The 21,792-nt window shown below is 54.2% G+C and overlaps 5 protein-coding genes and 1 long non-coding RNA gene across 11 annotated transcripts; 2 read left to right on the top strand and 4 right to left on the bottom strand.

The window, feature by feature from the left end:
• Positions 1-225: 225 nt before the first annotated feature.
• Positions 226-3,437, top strand: NCR3 (natural cytotoxicity triggering receptor 3). The gene is made up of 4 exons (XM_045795689.2): positions 226-936; positions 2,132-2,476; positions 2,613-2,720; positions 2,837-3,437. The coding sequence occupies exons 1-4, from the start codon at positions 894-896 to the stop codon at positions 2,887-2,889; spliced, it is 549 nt and encodes a 182-aa protein (XP_045651645.1). The 5' UTR covers positions 226-893; the 3' UTR covers positions 2,890-3,437.
• On the bottom strand, positions 3,423-4,985 carry LST1 (leukocyte specific transcript 1). 4 transcript variants are annotated; one of them, XM_045795691.2, is made up of 4 exons: positions 4,869-4,985; positions 4,384-4,485; positions 4,107-4,129; positions 3,423-3,635 (listed from the first exon to the last, which is right to left on the bottom strand). In XM_045795691.2, the coding sequence occupies exons 1-4, from the start codon at positions 4,879-4,881 to the stop codon at positions 3,501-3,503; spliced, it is 273 nt and encodes a 90-aa protein (XP_045651647.2). In that variant the 5' UTR covers positions 4,882-4,985; the 3' UTR covers positions 3,423-3,500. The 4 variants fall into 4 exon arrangements, with proteins under 4 accessions (XP_045651647.2, XP_045651646.1, XP_087714085.1 ...); XM_045795690.2 differs by having other exon boundaries at positions 3,423-3,579; XM_087857959.1 differs by having other exon boundaries at positions 4,384-4,487; positions 4,874-4,963.
• Positions 4,986-6,741: 1,756 nt separating this feature from the next.
• LOC123791017 (uncharacterized) lies at positions 6,742-9,907 on the bottom strand. Of its 3 annotated transcripts, XR_006779260.2 has the most exons (4): positions 9,767-9,907; positions 9,267-9,388; positions 8,788-9,072; positions 6,746-7,538 (listed from the first exon to the last, which is right to left on the bottom strand). It is a non-coding gene; the product is annotated as an uncharacterized LOC123791017 (long non-coding RNA). The 3 variants fall into 3 exon arrangements; XR_006779261.2 differs by having other exon boundaries at positions 6,742-7,520; positions 8,788-9,388; XR_006779262.2 differs by having other exon boundaries at positions 6,743-7,538; positions 8,788-9,388.
• LTB (lymphotoxin beta) lies at positions 8,156-10,450 on the top strand. Its single transcript, XM_045795694.2, has 4 exons — positions 8,156-8,733; positions 9,143-9,194; positions 9,378-9,452; positions 9,845-10,450. Exons 1-4 carry the CDS (start codon positions 8,569-8,571, stop codon positions 10,297-10,299), a joined length of 747 nt encoding a protein of 248 aa, XP_045651650.1. The 5' UTR covers positions 8,156-8,568; the 3' UTR covers positions 10,300-10,450.
• A 1,959-nt stretch (positions 10,451-12,409) lies between these two features.
• On the bottom strand, positions 12,410-15,043 carry TNF (tumor necrosis factor). The gene is made up of 4 exons (XM_045795743.2): positions 14,686-15,043; positions 14,145-14,190; positions 13,905-13,952; positions 12,410-13,608 (listed from the first exon to the last, which is right to left on the bottom strand). The coding sequence occupies exons 1-4, from the start codon at positions 14,869-14,871 to the stop codon at positions 13,187-13,189; spliced, it is 702 nt and encodes a 233-aa protein (XP_045651699.1). The 5' UTR covers positions 14,872-15,043; the 3' UTR covers positions 12,410-13,186.
• A 1,684-nt stretch (positions 15,044-16,727) lies between these two features.
• On the bottom strand, positions 16,728-17,939 carry LTA (lymphotoxin alpha). The gene is made up of 3 exons (XM_045795744.2): positions 17,844-17,939; positions 17,654-17,759; positions 16,728-17,419 (listed from the first exon to the last, which is right to left on the bottom strand). Exons 1-3 carry the CDS (start codon positions 17,937-17,939, stop codon positions 17,007-17,009), a joined length of 615 nt encoding a protein of 204 aa, XP_045651700.1. The 3' UTR covers positions 16,728-17,006.
• Positions 17,940-21,792: the final 3,853 nt, after the last annotated feature.

The following is a 21,792-nucleotide window of genomic DNA, read 5'->3' as shown; positions in this document are numbered from 1 at the left end:
CACGAACTCAAAGTCTTTCCTTTGTGTCCGTAAGAATATTTTTCATGGAAGGGGCACTTGGTAGTTTCTCAAGAAATGCTAGCTAAACAGTGAATAAAATAATAGATGAGTGGGTTTACCAGTGGGCGACAAGTACTTGCAGAACACAATGAGTAGAGCAGACCTCAGCGAGAGGTATATTCCTTTAATGGAGATCTGAATATGAATGAGTCCAGACCCCTCCAGCCGTTGCTTTCGCTCGGCCAAACCACCCAAGTCAAAGCGATCTAAGTAAAATAGGTCGATTGCTATGCAAATGAGCTTCCAAACAAAGTCCCTAGCAACCGCCTGCTACCACCACCAGTCAGCTTGCTTCTCCTAATCCCCTCCATGACAGAATTTCTAGAGCAGTCCTGGGGGCGGGCCAGCCTAAAGGCAAGGCAACAGATGGGGTGGGCCTGGGCACTGCTGAGCCAAGAGAGGGGGGAGTCGGTTAGCTCTGGGCCCAGGAGGGCTCCTGGAGGCTAATTCTGGGTAAAGGGTTAGTCTTCTTGAACCTCAGGAGGTAGGGGAACCACATCCTGGTCTCACCCACCCGCCCTAGTGTGAGCTGTCATCTCAGCCCTACCCTCCCCCTCAAAAAACTTGGGCCACTTGACCATGTGTTGTCCCCGCCTCCTAATGACCCAGATACTGCCGTTAGCAGCATCCTCTCTCCTCAGGGAGGCATGCATGGGGTGCCTGAGGTCCCAGACAGCTGAGGTTCTCGATAAGTGATGTGTGAGTCCTGTGTGCCATAGGAAGCTCCGCACCTGCCTCTGGTGACCAAAGGCCTGGCCACAAGCAGTAGGTTGTTCTTTCTCCACCCAGACCTTACTTCTCAGGTCCCCTTGCCAACTGGAACAGCCTCTGACATGACCCGGATGCTGTTGCTCATCTTTACCATGGTCCATCCAGGTGAGAGGGCTTTCTCCCAGAACCCTGAGGGGTTGGGAAGAGTGAGGATGGGAGAGGCTGACATTGAAGCCTGAGGGGAGTGGCCAGGAAAGGAGAGTGGGCGCGGGTGGGGTCCTCTGGAAGCGAAAGCAACGTGGAAACCCCCAGTTCACAGTTCCCTCCATTTCTCCATGTTGCCCACTGGGAGGGTCACACCCCAACTTCCATCTCAGCGGTCCTTTCTTCTCAGCCACATCCCAGGAAGATAAAGTTGAAGAACCAGGGTAAAGGGCTTGAAGGGAGGAAGAGGTGAATTTTTTTGAACGGGTCATTTTTAATTTGATGAGCTTAATAAGCCTATTAAACAAGGCTTATTATCTCGGGTCTAGATGTAATTAGGAGTTTGAGAGACCTAATTAACTCAAATGGAAGCTTCTTAGTGAAACTGATTTTAACTAACCGAGAGACGTTAACTATCAGCCCTATCCATGAACTAAATGCAGTGCAGACTCCAGACCTGCAGCTTTAGCCTCAGCTGGGAACCTGGGGCAAATTCGCAGGCCCTACGCTAAACCCGCTGAGTAAAAAACTTGGGGGGGGGGGTCGGGCCCGGGAATCTGTTTTAATAGACACTCGGGTGATTCTGATGTGCTCTCAAGCTTGAGAACCACTGAAATGGAAGCACGGCGGGTAAATTTCACGAACTGGAGAATCTGATAGGAGATTTTACTAATTGCTTTAATTCATCAATTTGGTTGAGTTAAAGAAGGATTTCAATCAATTATTGCTATGTCTTCACCTTCATTAGTTAATGCTCTTTAACAGAAAACAAAGTAGCAAGGGTGGTGTACTGTGTGAAAATAATACCTGGAATAATAGACTTAATTATTAGGTACGAGGCAGCCACACTCATTAGCTCCAATTTCAATGGGACAGGTTAAGTTTCAGCAAGACACTACTAGTGAATGTAGCTGGAGAATGATGGGATGGGGTGAGGATGAGAGTTGGTATAGGAAAGGATTTGAAAAACTATTTAATAAGCAATGTTAAGAAATGAGGCTGGTGGAGAGGAAGGGGTTTCATGAGGTAGCAAAATGCTTGTTCCTCTGGGTTCTCCGTGGTGGGGGAGCTGGGATATTCTACTGCGAGCTCTCTTCTCCTTTCTCTATATTGTAACTGGGGAGGTGTTTCTCTGGCTCTTCTCTCTGCCTGCCAGGATCCTGTGCTCTCTGGGTGTTCCAGCCCCCTGAGATTCGTACCCAGGAGGGCACCTCTGCCTTCTTGCCCTGCTCCTTCAATGCCAGCCGAGGGAAATTGGCCATTGGCTCTGTCACGTGGTACCGGGACAAGGTGGCCCCAGGGAAGGAAGTGAGGAATGGGACCCCAGAGTTCAGGGGCCGCCTGGCCCCTCTTTCCTCTTCCCGTTTCCTCTGTGACCATCAGGCTGAGCTGCACATCTGGGACACCCAAGACTATGATGCTGGAGTCTACGTGTGCAGGGTGGAGGTGCTGGGCCTAGGTGTTGGGACAGGGAATGGGACTCTGCTGTTGGTAGAGAAAGGTGAGATGGGAGGCCCCACTCTTCCTGGAAGCTGGGAGTCTTTCCCTGAGGCCCCCTGCTCTCTGTCCCTCCCTGGGCCTGGGCCTGCTTCTTCCTTAGGCCCCCTTCCCCCCTTCCTTCTGCCACCCCCATGCAGGACCTCCTCGGCTAGGGGCCAGCACAGTCCTCCTCCTTCGGGCTGGACTCTATGCCTTCAGCTTTATCTGTGTGGCCATGGGCAGCACCGTCTATTACCAAGGCAAATGTAAGGAAGGGGGCCAGGGCAGCGGTGGAAGAGAGCTGGAGGAGGGGGAGACAGAGGGCAGCAAGAGGAGGGCTGCGGCGCCCAGCAACGAGCAACTCCTGTCGTCTCTCCTGCAGGCCACCGTCACCTGGAACACGCTGCCACTTCTCAGACGGCCTCTGATGAGTGATTCCAGACCCCAGGCATCCAACTCTCTTCAAGAGACCCCAATAAATCCTCCTCTGCCCTGCTGCTAATGCCTACTTAAGAGTCTCATGTACTTCCTTTTCCATTCTCCAGGTACTCCCAGTATGCCCATCTCCGGGGTCCCCCGACTCTTAACTCTCCCTTCTACCAAGCCGGGCCTGGAAGGGTCCAAGAAGCGAGCTTCCCAGTAACTGCGCCTGGAGTCCCCTCCCATCACCATCCCAGGGCTCAGCACCTCCACCTGTCTGGGGTGCAGGAGGACGAGGTGGATTCTGCTGAGAAATGGGGAGCATCACATCTGATGAGCCCTCCGTGTCAACTCCCCATTCCAGCCAGGCCCGTGTGTGTACTCTTTCTGGCCTTCAGGGGAGCTTGGGTTCCTCAACACCCTTCTTCACCTGAGAAATCACTACTCGACCCCAGAACGGGTGGGAAGATAAGTCGCTTAAGTTTTGACGGTGGCCCTGTTGAATGGGACAGAGTTGAGTTGGACTGAGAAGCTTGAGACATGGAAGGTGGTGAGACACGGTTTTTACTGGGTAGACCACAGGGTCCGCCTGGGTTCAGGGGGGCAACTGGGGGAGCGCCAGTGGCTTAGTTCTTGGCAATGCAGGCATAGTCGGTGCTGGGGTCCTCGTTGGCACCTTCCCTGCGGCTGAGGTAGGGCCTCTCGCTGCAGGGCAGGGGCAACAGAGATGCGTAGTGTTGCTCTTGCTCCGAGAGCTGGGCCTGGGGCCGGGGAGAAGGTGCTATTGGGAGGTCTCCAGGGGGTCCCCCTCCCCCGGTCCTTCCTGCGCACTGCTGCCCACCCCCCTGTACCTCACCGCCTTCTCAGCGCCCCCTGCCCTCTGTCTCCACCGGCCTGAGCCCCTGCACTCTTCTCTCGTTGCCTCTTCTCCCTGGGTCTCTGTTGCTCTTACTCTCCCTCTCTTTCTCTTACCCTGTGTCTCTCGAGCTCTCCGTTTCTCTCTCTCTGTCTCTCTAGTTTCTTCCTCTCTTTCTCCTGTCTTATTCCTTTTTCCTTTCTCTACACCATTTCTCTCAGCTCTTCTCATTCTTACTTCTCTCTTTCTGCCTCTTTTTTCTCCTCCTCTCCAGCTCTCTCATGCCCCAGCTTTCCCTTGCTTCTCTTGCCTCCACCCGCCTCAGCCCTCAGCCTCCTCTTGCCCCCATCACCTGTTTCCCAGCCCCCAGACTCACCCAGCTCCTCTCCAGCCTCCTCACTGGAAGAAAAGAATCAGTTCAGCAGACCCTGTCCTCGCACTGCCCCCACCCCAGAGTGGGTTTCCTCCCTTGCTGACATCTCTGTGGTTCCCACGGCACCCGGCCAAAGCCGCGGCCTCTCTGTTCGGACACTCTCCTCTCTCGCACCTTCCTCTCCCAGGGAGGGTGGGAACTGATGGGGACTTCCGGGAAAGCAGTAGGAAAGGGTGTGGGTGTGGTGACCCGGGGCATTGCTGTGGGCGATGGGGCTCACCTTTCCGATGGAGCCGACACAGACAGGCTGACACAATGACCACAGCCAGGAGCAGGAGCCCCCCCAGCCCCAAGCTCCCGCCATATAGGTAAGGGCATAGACCTGCAGGGAAAAGGGGTAGGTATCAGGGACCCATTTCCCCTTCGGCTTACCCCATCCTCCTGGTTGGCCATAGGCATCACAAGCCTGCTCTCCAGCAGTTTTAGAGGCAGAAAAACATACTCAGCTTCCTCACCCCAGATCAGGTTACCTGACCTCCTACGAGAGGTGCCCATCTCTCACCAGTTACTCACTCATACCCACGACCTCTCACCCCTCAGGGTCTTCCCACCGCCATCCCTGCTGTCTCTGGGTCTCCCCAGGAGGTCCCTTGCCCACCCACACCAGCTGTCCCCTGGCCATCTACTCAAGAATGCACATATACTGCTTTCTATCCTCTGTTCCCTGTACACCCCCCACCCTCCCTGTGCAGAGGGTTACCTTACCTCTACTTTCCATTCCTTACAAGCTGCCATTAGGTCGAGCACTGAAGACTGACCTGGAGGTCAGGAAACCTAGCCCTGCTCTGCGAGGCTAACTGGCCTGAGCCAAGTCACGTGCCTCCAGTTCCTCATCTGTAAAGTGCGGGGCCCTGTGTTACAACCGTTCCAGAGCTGAGGAGCCCCACTGATGTGCCAACTCTGCCCCGGGCACATTCCCTTCGTCATCGCTAATCCCCACAATGGAGGGTACTATGGTGCCCGTTTCCCTGGTGAGGACCCTGAGACTCAAGTCCAGACTCTTACAAGGAGGTCCAGCCTAGAAGTGGCAGAGCTGGCCTTGAACCCCAGAGCTCCTGAGCATACCCCCTTTCCTCTGCCCTAGGCTTTCTAGGTGGTTCATAGGGGCCTCTCCAGCACTGGGTAGTTCTAGGTTCTGGTGAGGGGCTGACGGAGGAGGAGGAACCAGGGTTTCCAGTGTGTGTGTGGACCAGTGAAACACAGGGAGGGTGGTGTCCAGTGCTACCTGGCAGCCGGGGCCCCTCCCTCAGCCCAGAGCCACTCTGGGAAGCAGGGCCCTGCTTGGCTGGTGTGGGGAGCTACTTCCCACGGACAGATACTGCTGGGGCCGAAGTGGGGCATGGAGGAGTTTCTGGGCCCCATAACTTCCCTTCAGGCACTTCCTGCCCTGCAACCACTGGTTCCTGTTTGAGGGCAACGAGGGGTGTCACCGACTTCACGCCACCAGAGCCAGCTGCACTGACCAGGGTCTGGAAACTGGGACCCTCCTGGGCTCAAGAGGAATGCTTGGGGTGTGTGTGTGGGTGGGTGGGGGAGCAGAAACACAGGCCGAGAGGAGGACCTGCGGTCGCCATGAGGGGAAGTGGGGGCAGAGTGGATTGTATTTAATTCTTTGGGGAGCAGAGACAGAGGCTGAACAGCAGATGCCTCCAAGGCTCAGGGAACCCCAAAACCATTCTCTCTCCATCATCTCAGCTTCCCCTCACTGTGGGGTGTGACTGCCCCTCCCCACCCCGTTTTCCCCACCAGGGTTCTTGCTCTCTCCCAGCTTATCCAGAGCCCGTGGCCTGCGGACAGACAGACTCCAGACTGCCTGGAGCTGCCTGGGTGGAGAGGTGTTGCCACTTCAAACATTCTTGCCCCTCCTCTGGCTTTAACGTCTCCCCCAGTCTGGATGCTTCCCTAGCTTTGTCAGGAGAGGAAGTTAGGCTTTGAAGGTTAGGGTTACACCATCTTTCGTCTCAGACTCGTAGGACTGTGAGGAAGCCTATAACCCTCAGCTCCAGCCACCCTATTGATGGTGCAAGCAGTCGGTGAATGCGCACCTCCTCGAGTACCTTCCCTGCCTGACTTCTCCCCAACTGCCCTTCGCCCTGCATCCGCCGAGAGCTCACGACCCCAGTGCGTATGTGTAGACACACACCCAGGCCCCCGCGTCAGACTGGGGGCTCTGGTAGATTTGGGGTAACTTGCCTGCTGTTCTGGGGCCGTACCTAGCAGGGCACGTGACTGATTAACCAGCAGAGTCAGCGGCGGCTAGACTAGATAGATGCACAGGAGTACATGAGTACTGCTGATGGTCCAGGACAGAAAGCTGGTGACAAGTTGGTGTTGGGAAAGGAAGTGAGGGCAATTTAGGTGGACTTCCTGTAGGAGGCAGCATTCTGATGTTGAGCACAAAAGTAAGGACAGTGATCTGAGAACTTCTGGATGGAGACCTGGATGATGGCCTCTTAGTGGCACCGAGATAGGGAGTTGGGTGCTGGAGGACTGCACATCCAGTCCTTAAGGAGGATGACGACTGGGGGGCTCATGTGGAGGCAGGAGGTAAGGAGGATAATCTGTGCCTTGGTCCATGTGCATTTGCATTTCCTTCTTCAAATTCAGAAACTTTCTGGCATTTCTTTCCTCTCTCCCCGTCCACAATGTTCCCCATGTTGGACAGCAGGACAATATTCACGTTTTTTTTTCTTCACACATTTTATTATTAAAATATTCGAGCAGAACAAAATTGAAATAATTTTACAGTGAACATATCCCTACCACCTACATTCTAAAATGGACAGTTTTCTGTATTTGCTTTATCACGTACCTATCAATCTATCTCATTTTTTGGATACCTTTCAAAGTTGCAAACAGCAGTACACATTTTACCCCTAAACCTCTTACCATGCTTATCGGTGACTCGAGTCCAGCTTTTGTTTCCCCATTTCTTTTTTGGGGGGCTGAGGAAGGCAAGATTTACATACATTAAAATGCACAAATCTGAAGTCAGCACTCAGGGGTTTTTTTTTGTTTTGTTTTTTTAAACTGTCTTGTGGTCAAGGCTCTGGAGCCAGACTGCCTGGGTTCAAATCCTGACTCTGCCACTACTGTGTGGCCTTCTATAAGTTCCTTAACTTCTCTGTGCCTCCGTTTCTTCTTAGAGTTTTGTCGGGATTAAAAGAATTATTATATATAAAGTGTGTAGATCAGGGGCGCCTGGGTGGCTCAGTCGCTAAGCATCCGCCTTCCTTCGGCTCAGGTCATGATCCCAGGGTCCTGGGATTGAGTCCCACATTAGACTCCTTGCTCGGCGGGGAGCCTGCTTCTCCCTCTCCCTCTGCCTACCGCTCTCGCTGCTTGTGCTTGCTCTCTCTGTTAAATAAATAAAATCTTAAAAAACAAAATTAAAAAAAAAGTGTGTCGATTGGTGGCAAGTACTTGCTAAGTGCTATTTGTATAATAGCTATATATTATTATTATTATTATTATTATTACCTAATTGCAGAGATGTCACCAAGAAGGGGACGTGATCTGAGACCACCTCCAACTTCCTTGGACCTGGTCTTTCCTCCCACTGCACTGTCTACCATACCATTCGTTGCTGCTCTGTTTTGCTTCCTCATTCATTCATTTTTCCTTCATTTGTTCATAAACATGTAGTCAGCACCTGCTAAATGGATGGGGCTCACTCTAGACAGCAAGCTCTTTGAGGGTTGGGGCCGTGCCCTATTGCTCTCCCATCTACACTCTGTGCAGCAAGGGACGTAATGTAATGCTCATTTCCATCCCTCCTCAGTGAGTCAATAGTCAGTGGGGAGGCCGAGGCCCCTTTCAGCTGCTATTTCTGTGGATTGGCTTAACTCTGCTTCTCACCAAGCTCTGGGGGTTAGGGGTGAGCGAGGGAATGGAAGGAGGAGATTGGTCTAGTGCGGGCATAAGTTCTTCTAAGGGACTCGGATATCCATCCCTCAAGACCTCAGTTTTTGTCCTCCTATCCCAGCCCTTGACCTCAGGGAAGAGGACACAGCCCTCCTTCCGGCACCCACCACTGGGGTATAGAAGAATGCAGACCGCCCTGGAAATCTGGAGTGCGGTGCTCTCCTCGCAAAGCCGTGCTGCCTGACTTTCTGTAAGCTACCTTCCCTACCTAGGCCTCAGTTTCCCTCCCTGCTGAACCAGAAGATCTCTAAGGCCCCCTCCAGCTCTACCCTGCAAGCCTGTCTCCTCACCCCAACTCCTTCCCCAGTTCAGAGAACCCGGGCATCCAGCTGCCCCACCCCAGCTCTGGGTAAACAGGAAGCTGGGTGAGGGGAGCAGGGGTGTGTGGAAAGTCCCAGCCAGGTGTGTAGGTCTATGGGGAGGGGGTGGCCCCACCCCTGAGGTATGAAAGCCCCCCTGCCCTGGCTCTGGCTCAGTCTCAATGGGGGCACTGGGGCTAGAGGGCCGGGGTAGGAGGCCCCAGGGGAAGGGCTGCCTCCTGCTGGCTGTGGCAGGAGCCACTTCCCTGGTGACCCTGCTGCTGGCTGTGCCTGTCACTGTCCTGGCTGTGCTGGCCTTGGGGCCCCAGGACCGGGGAGGAGGACTGGTGAGTAGCTGCAATAAGCCCTGGAGGGGCTGGACAGTGCTGAGGCTCACTTACCTCTAGCTATGCCTGGGGCTCTCTGGTCTCATCCTGCTCAGTCTGTCCCCGGTGGGGATGCTTTGTCTGCCTCTTCTGGTCATCTTTCCAAGTTCCTGTGATGCTGTTGTGTCCTGAGAGCTCCAAGCTCCTTCGTATTCTCTGGCTGTCTCCTCTCCTCTTCCCCAAGACATACTCAGGCCTCCGTCTCTGCCCAAGCACATATGCCTTGCTTGCTCTCCCTCCCAGGGAGATGTGTGTTGGGGATGGGACTGGTAGGAAAAACCACAGGCCTGGAGCTTGGGTCTACGTTGGGAGGGGTGGGGTTGGCATCAGCTAACATTGAACTCTGGGCACTGTGACCCCACCCACCCAGGTAACAGGGACCGCTGACCCGGGGACCCAGGCCCAGGCCCAGCAGCGATTGGGTAAGAGCAGACCATCTCCTCCCCCCACCCTTCAGCCCTTCAGGGATGCCCAGCTCCATCCATCTGCATCACCTCATGCACTCTTCCTCCCCGGAAACCTGCCCTGGCGCCCTGTCTTCTTGGGGGGGGCCAAGCATGGAAGGCTGCCCTAGCCCGCAATCGTGGACTCTTCCCCCCTTCCAGGGTCACAGGAGCTGCCAGAGGAGAAGGAGGCAGAAACAGATTTCAGTTCCAGGCTCCCAGCCGCCCACCTCATAGGTAACTGCTGCCCACAGTTAGAGTCCCTTTGCTCCTTTATTGCAGGGCTCGGTTTCCGACCTGCCTCACCACCCCTGGTCCCTAAAGTGCCCACCTTCCGCTCCTCCCGCATTCCATCTTCTTGCTTTCCTCCTGGAGCTGTCAAAACCCCGCCTGGATCTCTCCCCCCGCCCCACCGCGCTCCGCACCCCACACTCGGGTGCCCTTGGTCCCCTCCCCCAAATCACTGCAGAGGTGGCGCCGCACGCCCTCGCCCCGCTCCCCGGCTCGGTTCCTGCAGGGGGTTAAAAGCCCTCTGTCTCCCTCCTGCTCACCCTCCCAGAAGTCCCGGGCCTGGGGCCTTCCTCCAGGATCGGGGTCCCGAGCGCCGACAGGCCCCCGTTTCTCCACAGGCGCTTGGACGAAGGGGCAGGGGCTCGGCTGGGAGGCGAAGAAAGAAGAGGCGTTTCTGAGGAGCGGGACGCAGTTCTCGGGCGCCGAGGGGCTGGCGCTCCCACAGGACGGCCTCTATTACCTCTACTGTCACGTCGGCTACCGGGGCCGGGCGCCCCCTGCCGGCGGGGGCCCGCTGGACCCCTCGGTCACGCTGCGCAGCCGGCTGTACCGGGCGGGGGGCGCCTATGGGCCGGGGACCCCCGAGCTGCTGCTCGAGGGCGCTGAGACCGTCACCCCGGTCTCGGACCCGGCCCGGACGCGCGAGTACGGGCCCCTGTGGTACACGAGTGTGGGCTTCGGCGGCCTGGTGCAGCTCCGGAGGGGCGAGAGGGTGTACGTCAACATCAGTCACCCCGATATGGTGGACTACAGGAGAGGGAAGACCTTCTTTGGGGCGGTGATGGTGGGGTGAGGGCGGGGGAAGCCACTGCCTGGTAGGGACGCGTGACTCAGCCCAGATATTGGGGACCCAGACTCCAGGACCCCGTGGCGGTGGGGAAAATGCAGGACACTGTCTGGAAACTGATCGCGAGCCTGAAGAAAATAAAGAATGTAAAGCGTTAGTGCTGCCGGGCGCGGGTGCCCAGGTCTCACCTGTCTTGACTCAGCGTGGGTACGCAGGGGGCAGTTACATAGTCTCTTCTGGTTGCTCGAGACAATTCACATCACTTCCTATGGCCTCTGCCCCCTGAGAAGGCCATCTGCTGGTTTCCCACCCACCTGTCTCTGAATGAACTTGCCCCCACATTAGCCCAGTGGGAAAGTGGAAGAAGGGGATCTCCTCAAACCCCAAAGCATTTCCAAGCTTCCTTCTCAGATCCTCGGAGTCCTCACTGACTCCACCTGCATTCTTTTCTCTTGGGTTCCTTCCATCAGTGAGAAGGATCCTGACTGGGGAAGGCCAGCCCTGCTCCGAGAAATCAGGCTGGGGAGGAGGAACGAAGCCGAGGGCCTAGCGCTTCCTCCCTGCGGCCTGCCTGGCTGCCTGCAGGCCCTTTTAGCCACTACCCCACAGTCAACTGTCCGCCAAGGAAAAACCCACAGCTCATTGGGTGTGAGGGAGGAGGCCGAGGGATAGGGCCTGGGACACCAGTGCCATGCTGGGGAGGAGAGGGAGGAAGAAAATCTGGGGCCATCGGCCCTGTCCAGGGTGAAATGGAAAGTCCTCACCCTTGTTCACACCTCAGGTCCGCTTTCCATACGTCGGCAAGTGTGGGGGCCCCAGGGTGAGTAACAGCAGCCCCCTCACCCCAAGCACCCCATGACCGACTTTCAGCTCCAGGCTGAGGGAGGCAGAGAGGGACCCAAGGCCCTATCTAGGTCACCCCAGTGGGTCATCCCATCCCTGCGGCATACCACACAAGTTTCCCCTGCCCAGCAGCCTGGCAGGAAGGAAAGCCCAATTTCCGAACCCAGTGGGGACTCCATATTTGTGTGTGACTCTGTGTCCAGAAGAACTTTCCTGAGGAGAGAGGGTGCTTTTCTCTTTCCAGCCCATCACCTCATGACCCTCCCCTCATCATTCACCAAGAACATCTGTGAGAGCTGGCCTGTGAGTCCTTCACCCGCATCCCATTCCTGTTTTTAAATTTTCTTTCGTCTCTTCAATTCCACTCACTGAGAGATGGAAGCAGATAGAACGGCTGGCGCCTGGACAAAGAAGAAAGTCAGAATTCACTGAATGCTTACTATGCCAAGGGCTATGCTGGGTGCTCTCACGTAGCTTAGGCCTGCTATTCTCGATGGGCCGCGTATGCGGAAGGTGTTCCTGTCTTCATGGGGAGATGAGGCCCAGTAACTGATTCAGGGTGTAGAGTTAGGGCTGCTGGGGGAGCCTGGGATCAGGCGATTTGGAGCCCTGATGCCGGAAGGTCTGGAAGTCCTTGGCTGTGATTCAGGCGCGTGAGAATGTGGCCCTTTCCAGACTCTGCAGGCTGCAACAGCAGGAAATCTCACCTGAGCGCTTAAGGTGCAGGACTTCCCCGTCGGAATTCCCGGAGTCGGAAATTCCCACGCCCCGAGGGAGAGGTGATTAGGCTCAGGCTCCAGTCTCCGGGGGGAGGGGCCTATGTGCCGGGCCTTTGTTACAGGCAGGGTCTCCCGAGCGCCCGCAGGCTCCTGAACCGCACGGTGTTAGGAATCTTTTTTTTTTTTTTTTAACTTTTATTTATATTTATTTTATGGGTTCAGGGGTCTTTTTTTTTTTCTCTAAGATTTATTCATCTCTTTGAGAGAGAGAGAGAGAACGGTGGACGTGCTTGTGAGCAGAGGGAGGGGCAGAGAGAGAGAGAGGGAGAGAAGCAGACTCCCTGCTGAGACGCGGGGCTCCATCCCCCCAGCCTGAGGTCGTACCTGAGCCAAAATCAAGAACTGGACGCCCAACCCACTGAGCCACCCAGGTGGCCCAGGTTCAGGGATCTTAAGGCTTGCAGAGAGAGGACTTCGGGGAGTGGCCTTCCACCCCCAAGGAGAGGAAGATGCAGAAGTAATTCCAAGAAAGAGACCGTGTTTCTTTTCTAAGCACATTTTATTTCTCGCCACTGACCAGTAGGGCGGTTACAGACACAACTCCCCTGGGGAGCAGAGGTTCAGCGCTGTAGCGACAGTCAGTCACCAAATCAGCATTATTTAGATAACTCGATCAGATAAATATTTTTGAAAAACATAAGCAAAAGGAGGCACAGAGGCCAGGAGGCCCGGTGGGAACAGCCTCGAGTTCAGCTCCGTTTTCACAGAAAACATGTCTGAGCCAAGGCAGCCCCTACATTCGGTCTCCCAGGACACCCCAACCTCCCAAATAAATACATCCATCAGTAAATAAATAAATAATAAATAAATAATAAATAATCACAAGTGCAAACATAAATAGAGAGAGCTGGCCCCATGTAGGAGGGACTGCGCTTTCCTTCTCAGGAAGAGTCTGGAAACATTCGAAGAAAGGGAGGCCTGAGGTCCGTTCATGTCAGGTTCTAGGTGAGATCTTCTCAAGGGATGTTCTGAAGTGTTCCAGCCAGAACTAAAGGTTCCCTGACCCCCACATTCCAAGTGTTTCAAGTTGTATTCGGCGATCCAAACCTGAGGTCTCCAGCGAGTGCTGGAAGCCCCAGTTTACATTCTTGGTGGTGGCCAGTGCTCCATTGTCTGGGTCGCACATCCCTGGATCTTAGGTTTCTAAGTGTTGTTGCTTGGGGCCCAGCCCTGAGCCCCTAATTCTCTTTCTAAGCCAGAAGGGGATGAGGGGGTCAGAGAGAGTGGATAATAAAGGGGTTGAGGTGGGTAAGGATGAACGTCCCGCCCCCTCACAGGGCAATGATTCCAAAGTAGACCTGCCCAGACTCGGCAAAGTCGAGGTAGTCAGGCAGGTTGATCTCAGCGCTGAGTCGATCACCCTTCTCCAGTTGGAAGACCCCTCCCAGGTAGATGGGCTCGTACCAGGGCTTGGCCTCAGTCCCCTCTGGGGTCTCCCTTTGGCAAGGGCTCTTGATGGCAGAGAGGAGGTTGACCTTGGTCTGGTAAGAGACAGCGAAGCGGCTGATGGTGTGGGTGAGGAGCACATGGGTGGAAGGGCATCCTTGGCCCTTGAAGAGGACCTGGGAGTAGATGAGGTACAGCCCGTCTGATGGCACTATTAGCTGGTTGTCTGTCAGCTCCACACCATTGGCCAGGAGGGCATTGGCACGCCGGCTCAGCCACTGGAGTTGCCCCTCAGCTTCGGGGTTTGCTGGAGGGAAGGAGAGAAGGAGGGAGGGGTGAGTCAGTGTGACCCTGTCAGTTCCACTCTCCACATCCTGGCCCTCAAGTTCTGCCCACCCCCCACATCCGGTTCCTGTCCCCTCTGTCTGTCTTCCCACATCCCATCTGGCCATGAGGTGCTGAGTATCCCCCTCAAGGCCAGTGAGTCCTTCTTATACCATCTCCAAGGTCTGTCTACCCTCAGCCTGAGTACAGCCCCCAAATCATGTGCCTCCACATCCTATCTGCTTCACCATCCCCCAGCTGAATCCTCAGAGCTCTTACCTACAACATGAGCTACAGGCTTGTCACTTGGAGTTCGAGAAGATGATTCTGAGGAGGAAAGAAGAAAGAAAAGGTGAGACCCTTAAGCTTCCCAGAAAAGATCCCCCTACTTTGACCTCCATGCCTCCTCCCCTCAAACCAAAACCCTGAATTTCCCCCACTGCTGCTATCCCAGGACCAACCCCCACCCCCTCCCCCACCCAAGCCCAGAATCAGGAGAGGGGCTTTGGAGACACTTACTGACTGTCTGGGCCAGAGGGTTGATTAGTTGGAGTCCATCTGGGAGCTGTTGGAGAGAAGAAGGAGGTTTAGCAACAGAGCAAGTCACCCCTAAATGAGAAACAGCCAGGCTGCGTTATGTAGCTCGTACCCTAGTTTTCTCTCACCATTCTTCCATTCCACAATACTTTCACTGAGTGTCCTCCACGAACCAGACACCCTATCTTCATCTTTCCTTATCTCTTTCCTCACATCTCCCCTTATCTCTCTCTCATATTGTCTACATCTCTCTGTCTCACCATCTTTATTCCTATCACTTGTTCTGTTCCCATCTCTCTCCCCCACGTCTCTCTTTACGGAAGTCTGCAGGCTCATTCATTCATTCAAGAAGCATTCAGTGAGCACCTTCTGTGAGCTCCTCCCTCTCTCTCTTCCCCCATCTCTCTCCATGTCTCTTTCTGCCTCCCCGTTTTCTCTCTCACCGGTCCCCATCAGCACACCTCTGCCCCCACCCTGTCTCTCTCTGGGTGGGAGAATGAGCCGAGTCTGGTGAGGCACTCACCTCTTCCCTCTGGGGGCCGATCACGCCGAAGTGCAGCAGGCAGAAGAGCGTGGTGGCTCCTGCGACGAGGAGGAAGGAGAAGAGGCTGAGGCACAAGCACCTTCTGGAGCCCTGGGGGCCCCCTGCCTTCTTGGGGAGTGCCTCCTCGGCCAGCTCCACGTCCCGGATCATGCTTTCAGTGCTCATGGCGTTCTTGGCAGAGGGGCTCAAGTCCAGCTGGGAGATGGTAGAGCCCTGGGGCAGTGTGTATTAGAGGGAGAGAATTGCCTGGCTGCTTGTCCCAGGGGGGTGTGTCGTCTGAGAGGTTATTTCCAGGGGGGTCTGGAGTTGCTTCTCTCTCTCCTGGCTGGTGCCCTGGTGTCCTCGCTGAGGGAGCTTCTGCTGGCTGGGTGTGCAAACAGCTGCATTTATATGCCCGTGGGGCGAGAAGAGGGCGGGGAAAGGCTCTCGTTCAACCAGCGGAAAACTTCCTTGGTGGAGAAACCCATGAGCTCATCTGGAGGAAGCGGTAGTGGGCCCTACACCTTCTGTCTCGGTTTCTTCTCCATCGCGGGGGTGGGGGTTTGGAAAGTTGGGGACACCCAGGCATCAAGGATACTTCCTACCCCACTTGGATTCTGAGGGAGGTTGGCTGGGCCAGTCACTGCAGTGTATGTAGGACCCTGGAGGCTGCACCCCAGTTTCCCTCTGCCCCCAATTTCCATTTCCTCCTTTTTTTTTTTTTTTTTGAGGTTCAGGTCTGTGGCCTGTTTTCCTCTGATTTCCAGACTGGACTTAAGTGGGTGTAGAGCTAGACATGGGAGGGGCTTCAGAAAGCCAAGCATTTGATGGGGAGAAAACTTGGGGGGAAAGCTATGCTGGGTCCTGAGACATGTGTTTGGGTCCCTGGGGAAAAAGGAGCTTGAGAGAAGGGAGCTTGAGGTGGGGGATGTAGATGGGGTCTCTGAAAGGGCTGGGGAGGGGTTGGTAAATGGCAGGGACACTCCTGGGACAACCCCAGTGGGAGCGAAAGCAACCCTGGGAATTCACGAACCCCGTGAAGGCAGACCTTCTCCTTTCATTCTGACCAGGGACTCAGCAGTACTGGTTTCAGTCTTGGCTTCCAAGGGAATCTGAGGGCCTGATTTTTGCATGAAACCCCCATCCATTGGAGCCCCTGTGTGTGGCCATGTATCCCAAAGAACTCCAGCACCCTCCAGATTTCTGGAGATAGCCCTAGCTCTCAGAGCTCCTCTGCATGACCATGTCTTCTGAAATGTCTCCTGTATTCCTTGTCCCCCCAGCCTTGGGGGTCTCCCACTCCATTCTTCCAGAGGGTCCCGATGTCCACCCCCATAGTCCTGAACACCCTTTGGTGTGGTCACTTCTCCCCAGAGGACTCCTGTAACCCTCATTCCTCAGAGCCTCTACACATGGCCATATCTGCCAGTAGTCCCCTGACCTCTATTCCTCCAGACCTTGGACCCCCACTTTTCCTTTTTCTTCCCAGCTTATCCTGTGGCTTCCCTGCTGCAGTCTGGCTGCCTCACCCTGTGATTCCACCACATTTCCCCAGAGCTCCTAAGGCCCCTTCATCTCCTTGTAGTCCACAGTTCCTGTCTCTTCTGAGGCCCCTGTCCTCCTTCCTTTTCTTCGGGACCTGGGAAATTCTCCCCTCCCAGACAGACAGACATAGTCAGACAGCATTTCAGAGAAAAGAGGTTTATTGGGCTTCATTGAAAGTGCAGATGTCTCCTCATGGGATGTTCAGTCAAGCAGTGGCTGGATCTGAAGAATCTTTTGCTTCCCTCTGGAGTTCCCCGGTGTCTCAGCCACGCTTGTCTCCTCTTCAATGGTGTTATCCTTATGCCGATGTTCCCTCTCTCTCATCATCCCTTGGGCGTATTTCTCTCTCTCTCTTCTGGTGGCCCTCTATTATTCCCTTCCCTCCATCCTCCATAAATAAATAATTTAATTTTTTCCCTTCATAAATAATTCCCCCTCCCATGCCCCCCGTCATCCACCCAAGCTCCTCCTGGAGTCTGCCCCCTCCATGTCCAGGGCTAGGTCATCCTTGACTGGCAGGACAGATGAAGAGCTCTGGGCAGGAATTTCTAGGCAGACTTGAAATCCTCAGCCTAGCATTGGGGTTTGCTGAAGGGAAGTATGGTCCCCTGGGGTGCCTAGAATTCCTTCTTTGGAAGCTCCAGGTAACACGAGCAGGGGAGACTTGAGGCTATTGGAAGGGTCAAAAGAGAGGTTTAGTGACCCTTGAAGTGGTTGGAATGGAGGCTAAATGGCGAGAAGTTCTTAAAACAAATTATTTTTCTTTCTGGATTTTTCTACAGAGCAAAGGCTCCAAAGAAGACACTACTGGGGCTGAGGAGTAGGTGGGAGACACCATCCGTGTGAGTGGAGAGCTGATCTCCCTGGGTGAGCAGGAACACCGCTCCCTGGTACACAGAGCGCACCCAAGGTCCCTGTGGCCCTGGGCACACAGACTTCTGAGCACTGAGGAGAGGCACGTGGAAGGGGTACTGGGAGGAGAAGAGCTGGACCTCATGGGCCAGGTAGAGAGGGGTGGGGGTGGCCTTGGGGAAGCAGCCTTCTCCAGAGAAGACCACCTGGGAGTAGACAAAGTAGAGGCCACTGGTGGGAACCAGGAGGGAATTGTTGCTCAAAGAGAAGCCATGTCGGAGGAAGGCACGATCCGTGTTTGCTCTCCAGCGCAGTGAGCTCTGGGTGCTGGGGTCTCCTAGGAAGAGCCAGAGGGGATGCGAGAGGTCAAGAACCTGGGGGTCAGCAGTCTTAATCCCTGAGGAAGTAGGTGCTGGGCCGAGGTCCTGGGGAATGGCTGGGAGCCCAGATGGCAGTGGGATACCTCTGTTCTGGGAGGTGGGGGAAGCTGGGTCCCTTGAAGGCAGGCCCTTGAATGGGGTGTAGGAGGAGAGCTGGGGGCGACATGTCCGGGGGGCCAGGTGATGTTTACCAATAAGATGAGCAGCTGGTTTGAGGGTGCCTGGTGCGAAGTGCTTCTGAGGGTGCTGGTAGGCAGTCCGGGCAGCTGAGGGTGAGACGCCGACCCCAGGAAGCCCCTACGGGACAAGAGATTGGAGGGTGGCTCTAGGGCCCAAAGTTTGGCGGGCCACCCCGCAGACCCCATTCTCCTGCTGCCTCACCTGGGCCTCAGGCGGCAGGGCCAGCAGCAGCCCCAGGAGGAGGAGGGGGGGGGCGCTGCACACCCTCAGGAGGTAGAGCCGTCCAGGAGGTGTCATGGGGAGAGCCTGCAGGGAGAGAGACGGTGAGCGGGGCGGGGCGCGGGCTGCACGACGGCCTCTGCCGGGCAGACAGCCAAGGGAGAGCCAGGGCAACAGAGGAGAGAAGGGGACCAGATGCAGGCAGGAAAACCCCCGCGGGAGCAGGGGGGCACGAGAAGGGAACAGAGAGGGATCGTGGCAGAAACAGAGAACGTGTGACAGAGACAGAGAGAAAAAAGACTGACTGATGAAGAGTCGGAGCGAGGGGAACAAAGCACACGGAACCCACCGAGGCCCAGCCCAGGCAGGAGGCACCGGAGGCGCCGGGGCGCAGGCGGAGGGGCAGAGCACCCAGGGGAGTCTGCCGCCCGGGCGGCCCAAGGAGATGGGGCGGGAGAGTCTCACCTGCTATGCGGGGCCCCTGGGCCTGGACGCCTGGGTCCCTTTATAGAGGAAGCGGCGGCGGCAGCGTGGCAGCGTGGCAGGCGGCGGGCGGGTTCTAGGCCCCGGGCTGGGCCCGGGGAAGCCCCCAGGGCTTAGAAGATGCTGCCGTTTCAGTCGAAGGCAGGAAAGGCTGAGGCCTAGGAGTGAACCACAGGCTGGGGGCTCAGATGACTGAGTTCTGGGAAAGGGAGCGGGGTCAGGAGAACTGTGGGCTGGGGGGCCAGGGAGCGGGGTCAGGCTTAGGAGTTCCAGAGAAGGGACAGTCAATTCGGGGAGGAGGGGGAGCAGCTGGGGCGTGGGCTGGAGGCCCGGTTCCCTGAAGAGCTATTATACATAACACCTCTGCACCCTTGGGTGATTACAGGCTACTCTCGGCGCCCATTTCCTCCTCTGCTACCCCCGTCCTTGTCCCAAATGGTTCAAGTCACACGCGTCCCAGTATGTGTACTTTCCTGATCGTCTGGCAGGTTTTCTACCAAGAAGTTGCATTATATACCCCTTTGCCCGGGATGTTCTGGTTTATGCCTGCTGTCCTGGTGAAAATGTTCATGGATCTCCCTTTTGCTCTCACAAGTGTCCTGGTTTGGAAGAGAAATGTCACGGCTCTCCTACCGAGAGATGTTGCCATGCGCTCATGCATGATGAGGTCCCACCTCACTCCTGGAGGATGTCCTCCACCTTGCCCCACCTTAGGCGGCCTCTACAGATCGGATTTATATTTTTTAATATTTTATTTATTTATTTATTTATTCGAGAGAGAGAGCATGAGCAGGGAGGAGGGGCAGAGGGAGAGGGAGGAGTAGACTTCCGACTGAGCAGGGAGACCAGCTTGGGGGCTTGATCCCAGGACTCTGGGATCATGACCTGAGCCAAAGGCGGACGCTTCACCGACTGAGCCACCCAGGCGTCCCAGATCAGATTTATATAAATTTATTTTTTGAAAAGATTTTTATTTATTTATTTCAGATAGAGAGCCAGCAAGAGAGAGCACGAGCATGAGCGGGGAGGAGGGGAAGAGGGAGAGGGAGAAGCAGACTCCCTGTTGAGCAGGGAGCCTGATGTGGGACTTGATCCCAGGACCCTGGGATCATGACCTGAGCCAAAGGCAGACGCTTCACCAACTGAGACACCCAGGTGCCCCAGATCAGATTTATATAACCCCAAACAAACACACACTCTGGGATTGAGGAGTGTAGCAACTTCCAAAGTTCTCTATAGGGAAGGCTTTGGAATTCCACACTGGATGGGGCTTGAGGGTGGTGAGCTAGGGTAGGGTGGGGACAACCAAAGGACTTGTCCAGAAGCTGCATTTGCAGAGCCAGGGATACTATTCAAGATTTCTCCCTTTTAACTGGGGTACAGTAAGGCATACGTTTTTTTATGTTTCCGGCCTGATGAGTTTTTCCATCTGTTTATAGCCATGTACCCACCACCCAGTTCAACATATTTTCAGGTCCCCAGAAGTTTCTCTCATGCCCCTCTCCCAGTTGACACCCTCCAAAGATAACCAACCGCTTTCTTTTTTTTTTTTAATTTTATTTATTTATTTGACAGAGATAGAGACAGCCAGTGAGAGAGGGAACACAAGCAGGGGGGGGGAGTGGGAGAGGAAGAAGCAGGCTCATAGCGGAGGAACCTGATGTGGGGCTCTATCCTATAACGCCGGGATCACGCCCTGAGCCGAAGGCAGACGCTTAACCGCTGTGCCACCCAGGCGCCCCAACCAACCACTTTCTGACGTCTATCACCATAGATAAGTTGTTCCTGCTTTTGAATGTCATAAAAATGAAGCCACACAGAATGTACTTGTTGGGTTTGGCTTCTTCCCCTCAACATGATGTTTCTGAGATTCATCCATATGGTTGCATTTATCAGTATGGGTTTTATTTTTCATTATGATGTAATAATTTTTGTGTGAATATACTCTAACTTTTAATTTACCCATTCTTCTGTTGATGGACATTTGGTTTGTTTCTAGTTTTTGGCTACTATGAAAGATGTTGATATGAACATTCTTATACATGAGCCAGTTTTCACTTAATTTGTAAGTAAAAAAAAAGCAAGGTTTCTAAAGACGATTTTATCCATGTTTCAGAAGATTGAGAAAATAATAACTGGCTATCTCAAATATCATGATTATTTTTATTGATGTTAATATGCTTTCATTTTGAGGGTTTTGAATGGCTAAAGCCCCCCCCCCCCCGGCATTGGGCATATTGCTGTTCTCTCAACGTTCCTGAGTGGTCTTGGTGTCCTGTGGCACATAAACATTCAGGGTGTGTATGAGCCATTTCTCCTGCTTTCCTCCCCCTTCTTGAGGCCCTTTGCCTTTCATGCCTTCCTAGTTCGATAATACTATTATTTCTTTTCATTTTCCTTCCACCTCTTTAGCTTTCTCTCTATTTCACAAACTTTTATTGAGCACCTTGTACAGGCATTGAGAAGTCCGTATGACTTCTGGGAGCTCAAAAACCAGTGTGGAAGATAAGAAAATTAGCAGATAATTACAATAAAGTGTGACTGTGGGCTTATGGCAGTCCATAGAAAAGCCTTGGGCTTGACCTTGGCCTGGGGAGGGGTGTCAGACATTAAGTGTTGAGATAGAGTCCGAGCAGTGTGGGAGGGAGAGGGAGAGAGAGTCTTAAGCAGGCTCCATGCCCAGAGTAGAGCCCAATGTGGGGCTTGATCTCAGAACCCTGAAATCATGACCTGAGCCCAAATCAAGAGTCAGGTGCTTAACCGACTGAGCCACCCAGGCAGCCCTTCACTAGCACTTTAGAATCACTTGGCGTTCTACCAAGATGACCTTGAAAAACTTGATTTGGGTAAACTCAATTGTCTCATTCTCGGAGCTTTCTCCTGGGTTGCCACACATTGCAGGAGAGTCATGTCACCAGAAGAGGCCTTCTGCTCATCCTGGCCATCTAACATGAGAGGTATTTCTCAATCTTTCTTTCTTGATTCCCTGTTATACTCCTGCAGGTGATGTTCTAAATCTCTGTGCCTCTTACACCTCAACTTTACCTCTTTACTCTCAGTTGGTGAAGCTGTCGTCTATCTCATTGAGCTTAAGACCATCCAAGCTGATCTCTTCACTTCCTTCTTTTTTCTTCATTTTACTTACATTTCATCTTTTTTTAAATTTTAATTTTAATTTTATTTTATCTTTTTTTAAAGATTTTATTTATTTATTTGACAGAGACAGAGATAGCCAGCGAGAGAGGGAACACAAGCAGGGGGAGTGGGAGAGGAAGAAGCAGGCTCCCAGCAGAGGAGCCCGATATGGGGCTCGATCCAGGACGCTGTGATCACGCCCTGAGCCGAAGGCAGACGCTTAACGACTGAGCCACCCAGGCGCCCCTCATTTTTTTTTTTAAAGAAATTTGAATACAACTTGTATTTTATTAATTTTTTAAAAAGATTTTAC

This window comes from Ursus americanus, chromosome 32, assembly GCF_024610735.1.
Source record: "Ursus americanus isolate L20-20 chromosome 32, mUrsAme1.1.p, whole genome shotgun sequence".
NCBI lineage: Eukaryota > Metazoa > Chordata > Mammalia > Carnivora > Ursidae > Ursus > Ursus americanus.
Note: the sequence above shows the minus strand (reverse complement) of the source record. Positions and strands in the feature narration are given on the sequence as shown.

Coding starts and splice junctions, on each gene's coding strand:
- LTB (XM_045795694.2), top strand. CDS start 8,569: ATGGGGGCACTGGGGCTAGAGGGCCGGGGTAGGAGGCCCCAGGGGAAG. Junction 8,734..9,142: donor AGGACCGGGGAGGAGGACTG/GTGAGTAGCTGC, acceptor CCACCCACCCAG/GTAACAGGGACCGCTGACCC. Junction 9,195..9,377: donor CCAGGCCCAGCAGCGATTGG/GTAAGAGCAGAC, acceptor CCCCCCTTCCAG/GGTCACAGGAGCTGCCAGAG.
- LTA (XM_045795744.2), bottom strand. CDS start 17,939: ATGACACCTCCTGGACGGCTCTACCTCCTGAGGGTGTGCAGCGCCCCC. Junction 17,760..17,843: donor CCCTGCCGCCTGAGGCCCAG/GTGAGGCAGCAG, acceptor CTTGTCCCGTAG/GGGCTTCCTGGGGTCGGCGT. Junction 17,420..17,653: donor ACCAGCTGCTCATCTTATTG/GTAAACATCACC, acceptor GGCTCTTCCTAG/GAGACCCCAGCACCCAGAGC.
- LST1 (XM_045795690.2), bottom strand. Junction 4,130..4,383: donor GTGTCGGCTCCATCGGAAAG/GTGAGCCCCATC, acceptor CTTTTCTTCCAG/TGAGGAGGCTGGAGAGGAGC. Junction 3,580..4,106: donor GGAGGCTGGAGAGGAGCTGG/GTGAGTCTGGGG, acceptor CCTGCCCTGCAG/CGAGAGGCCCTACCTCAGCC.
- NCR3 (XM_045795689.2), top strand. CDS start 894: ATGACCCGGATGCTGTTGCTCATCTTTACCATGGTCCATCCAG. Junction 937..2,131: donor CTTTACCATGGTCCATCCAG/GTGAGAGGGCTT, acceptor TCTGCCTGCCAG/GATCCTGTGCTCTCTGGGTG. Junction 2,721..2,836: donor CGTCTATTACCAAGGCAAAT/GTAAGGAAGGGG, acceptor TCTCTCCTGCAG/GCCACCGTCACCTGGAACAC.
- TNF (XM_045795743.2), bottom strand. CDS start 14,871: ATGAGCACTGAAAGCATGATCCGGGACGTGGAGCTGGCCGAGGAGGCA. Junction 14,191..14,685: donor TCGGCCCCCAGAGGGAAGAG/GTGAGTGCCTCA, acceptor TCTCTCCAACAG/CTCCCAGATGGACTCCAACT. Junction 13,609..13,904: donor GCCTGTAGCTCATGTTGTAG/GTAAGAGCTCTG, acceptor CCTTCCCTCCAG/CAAACCCCGAAGCTGAGGGG.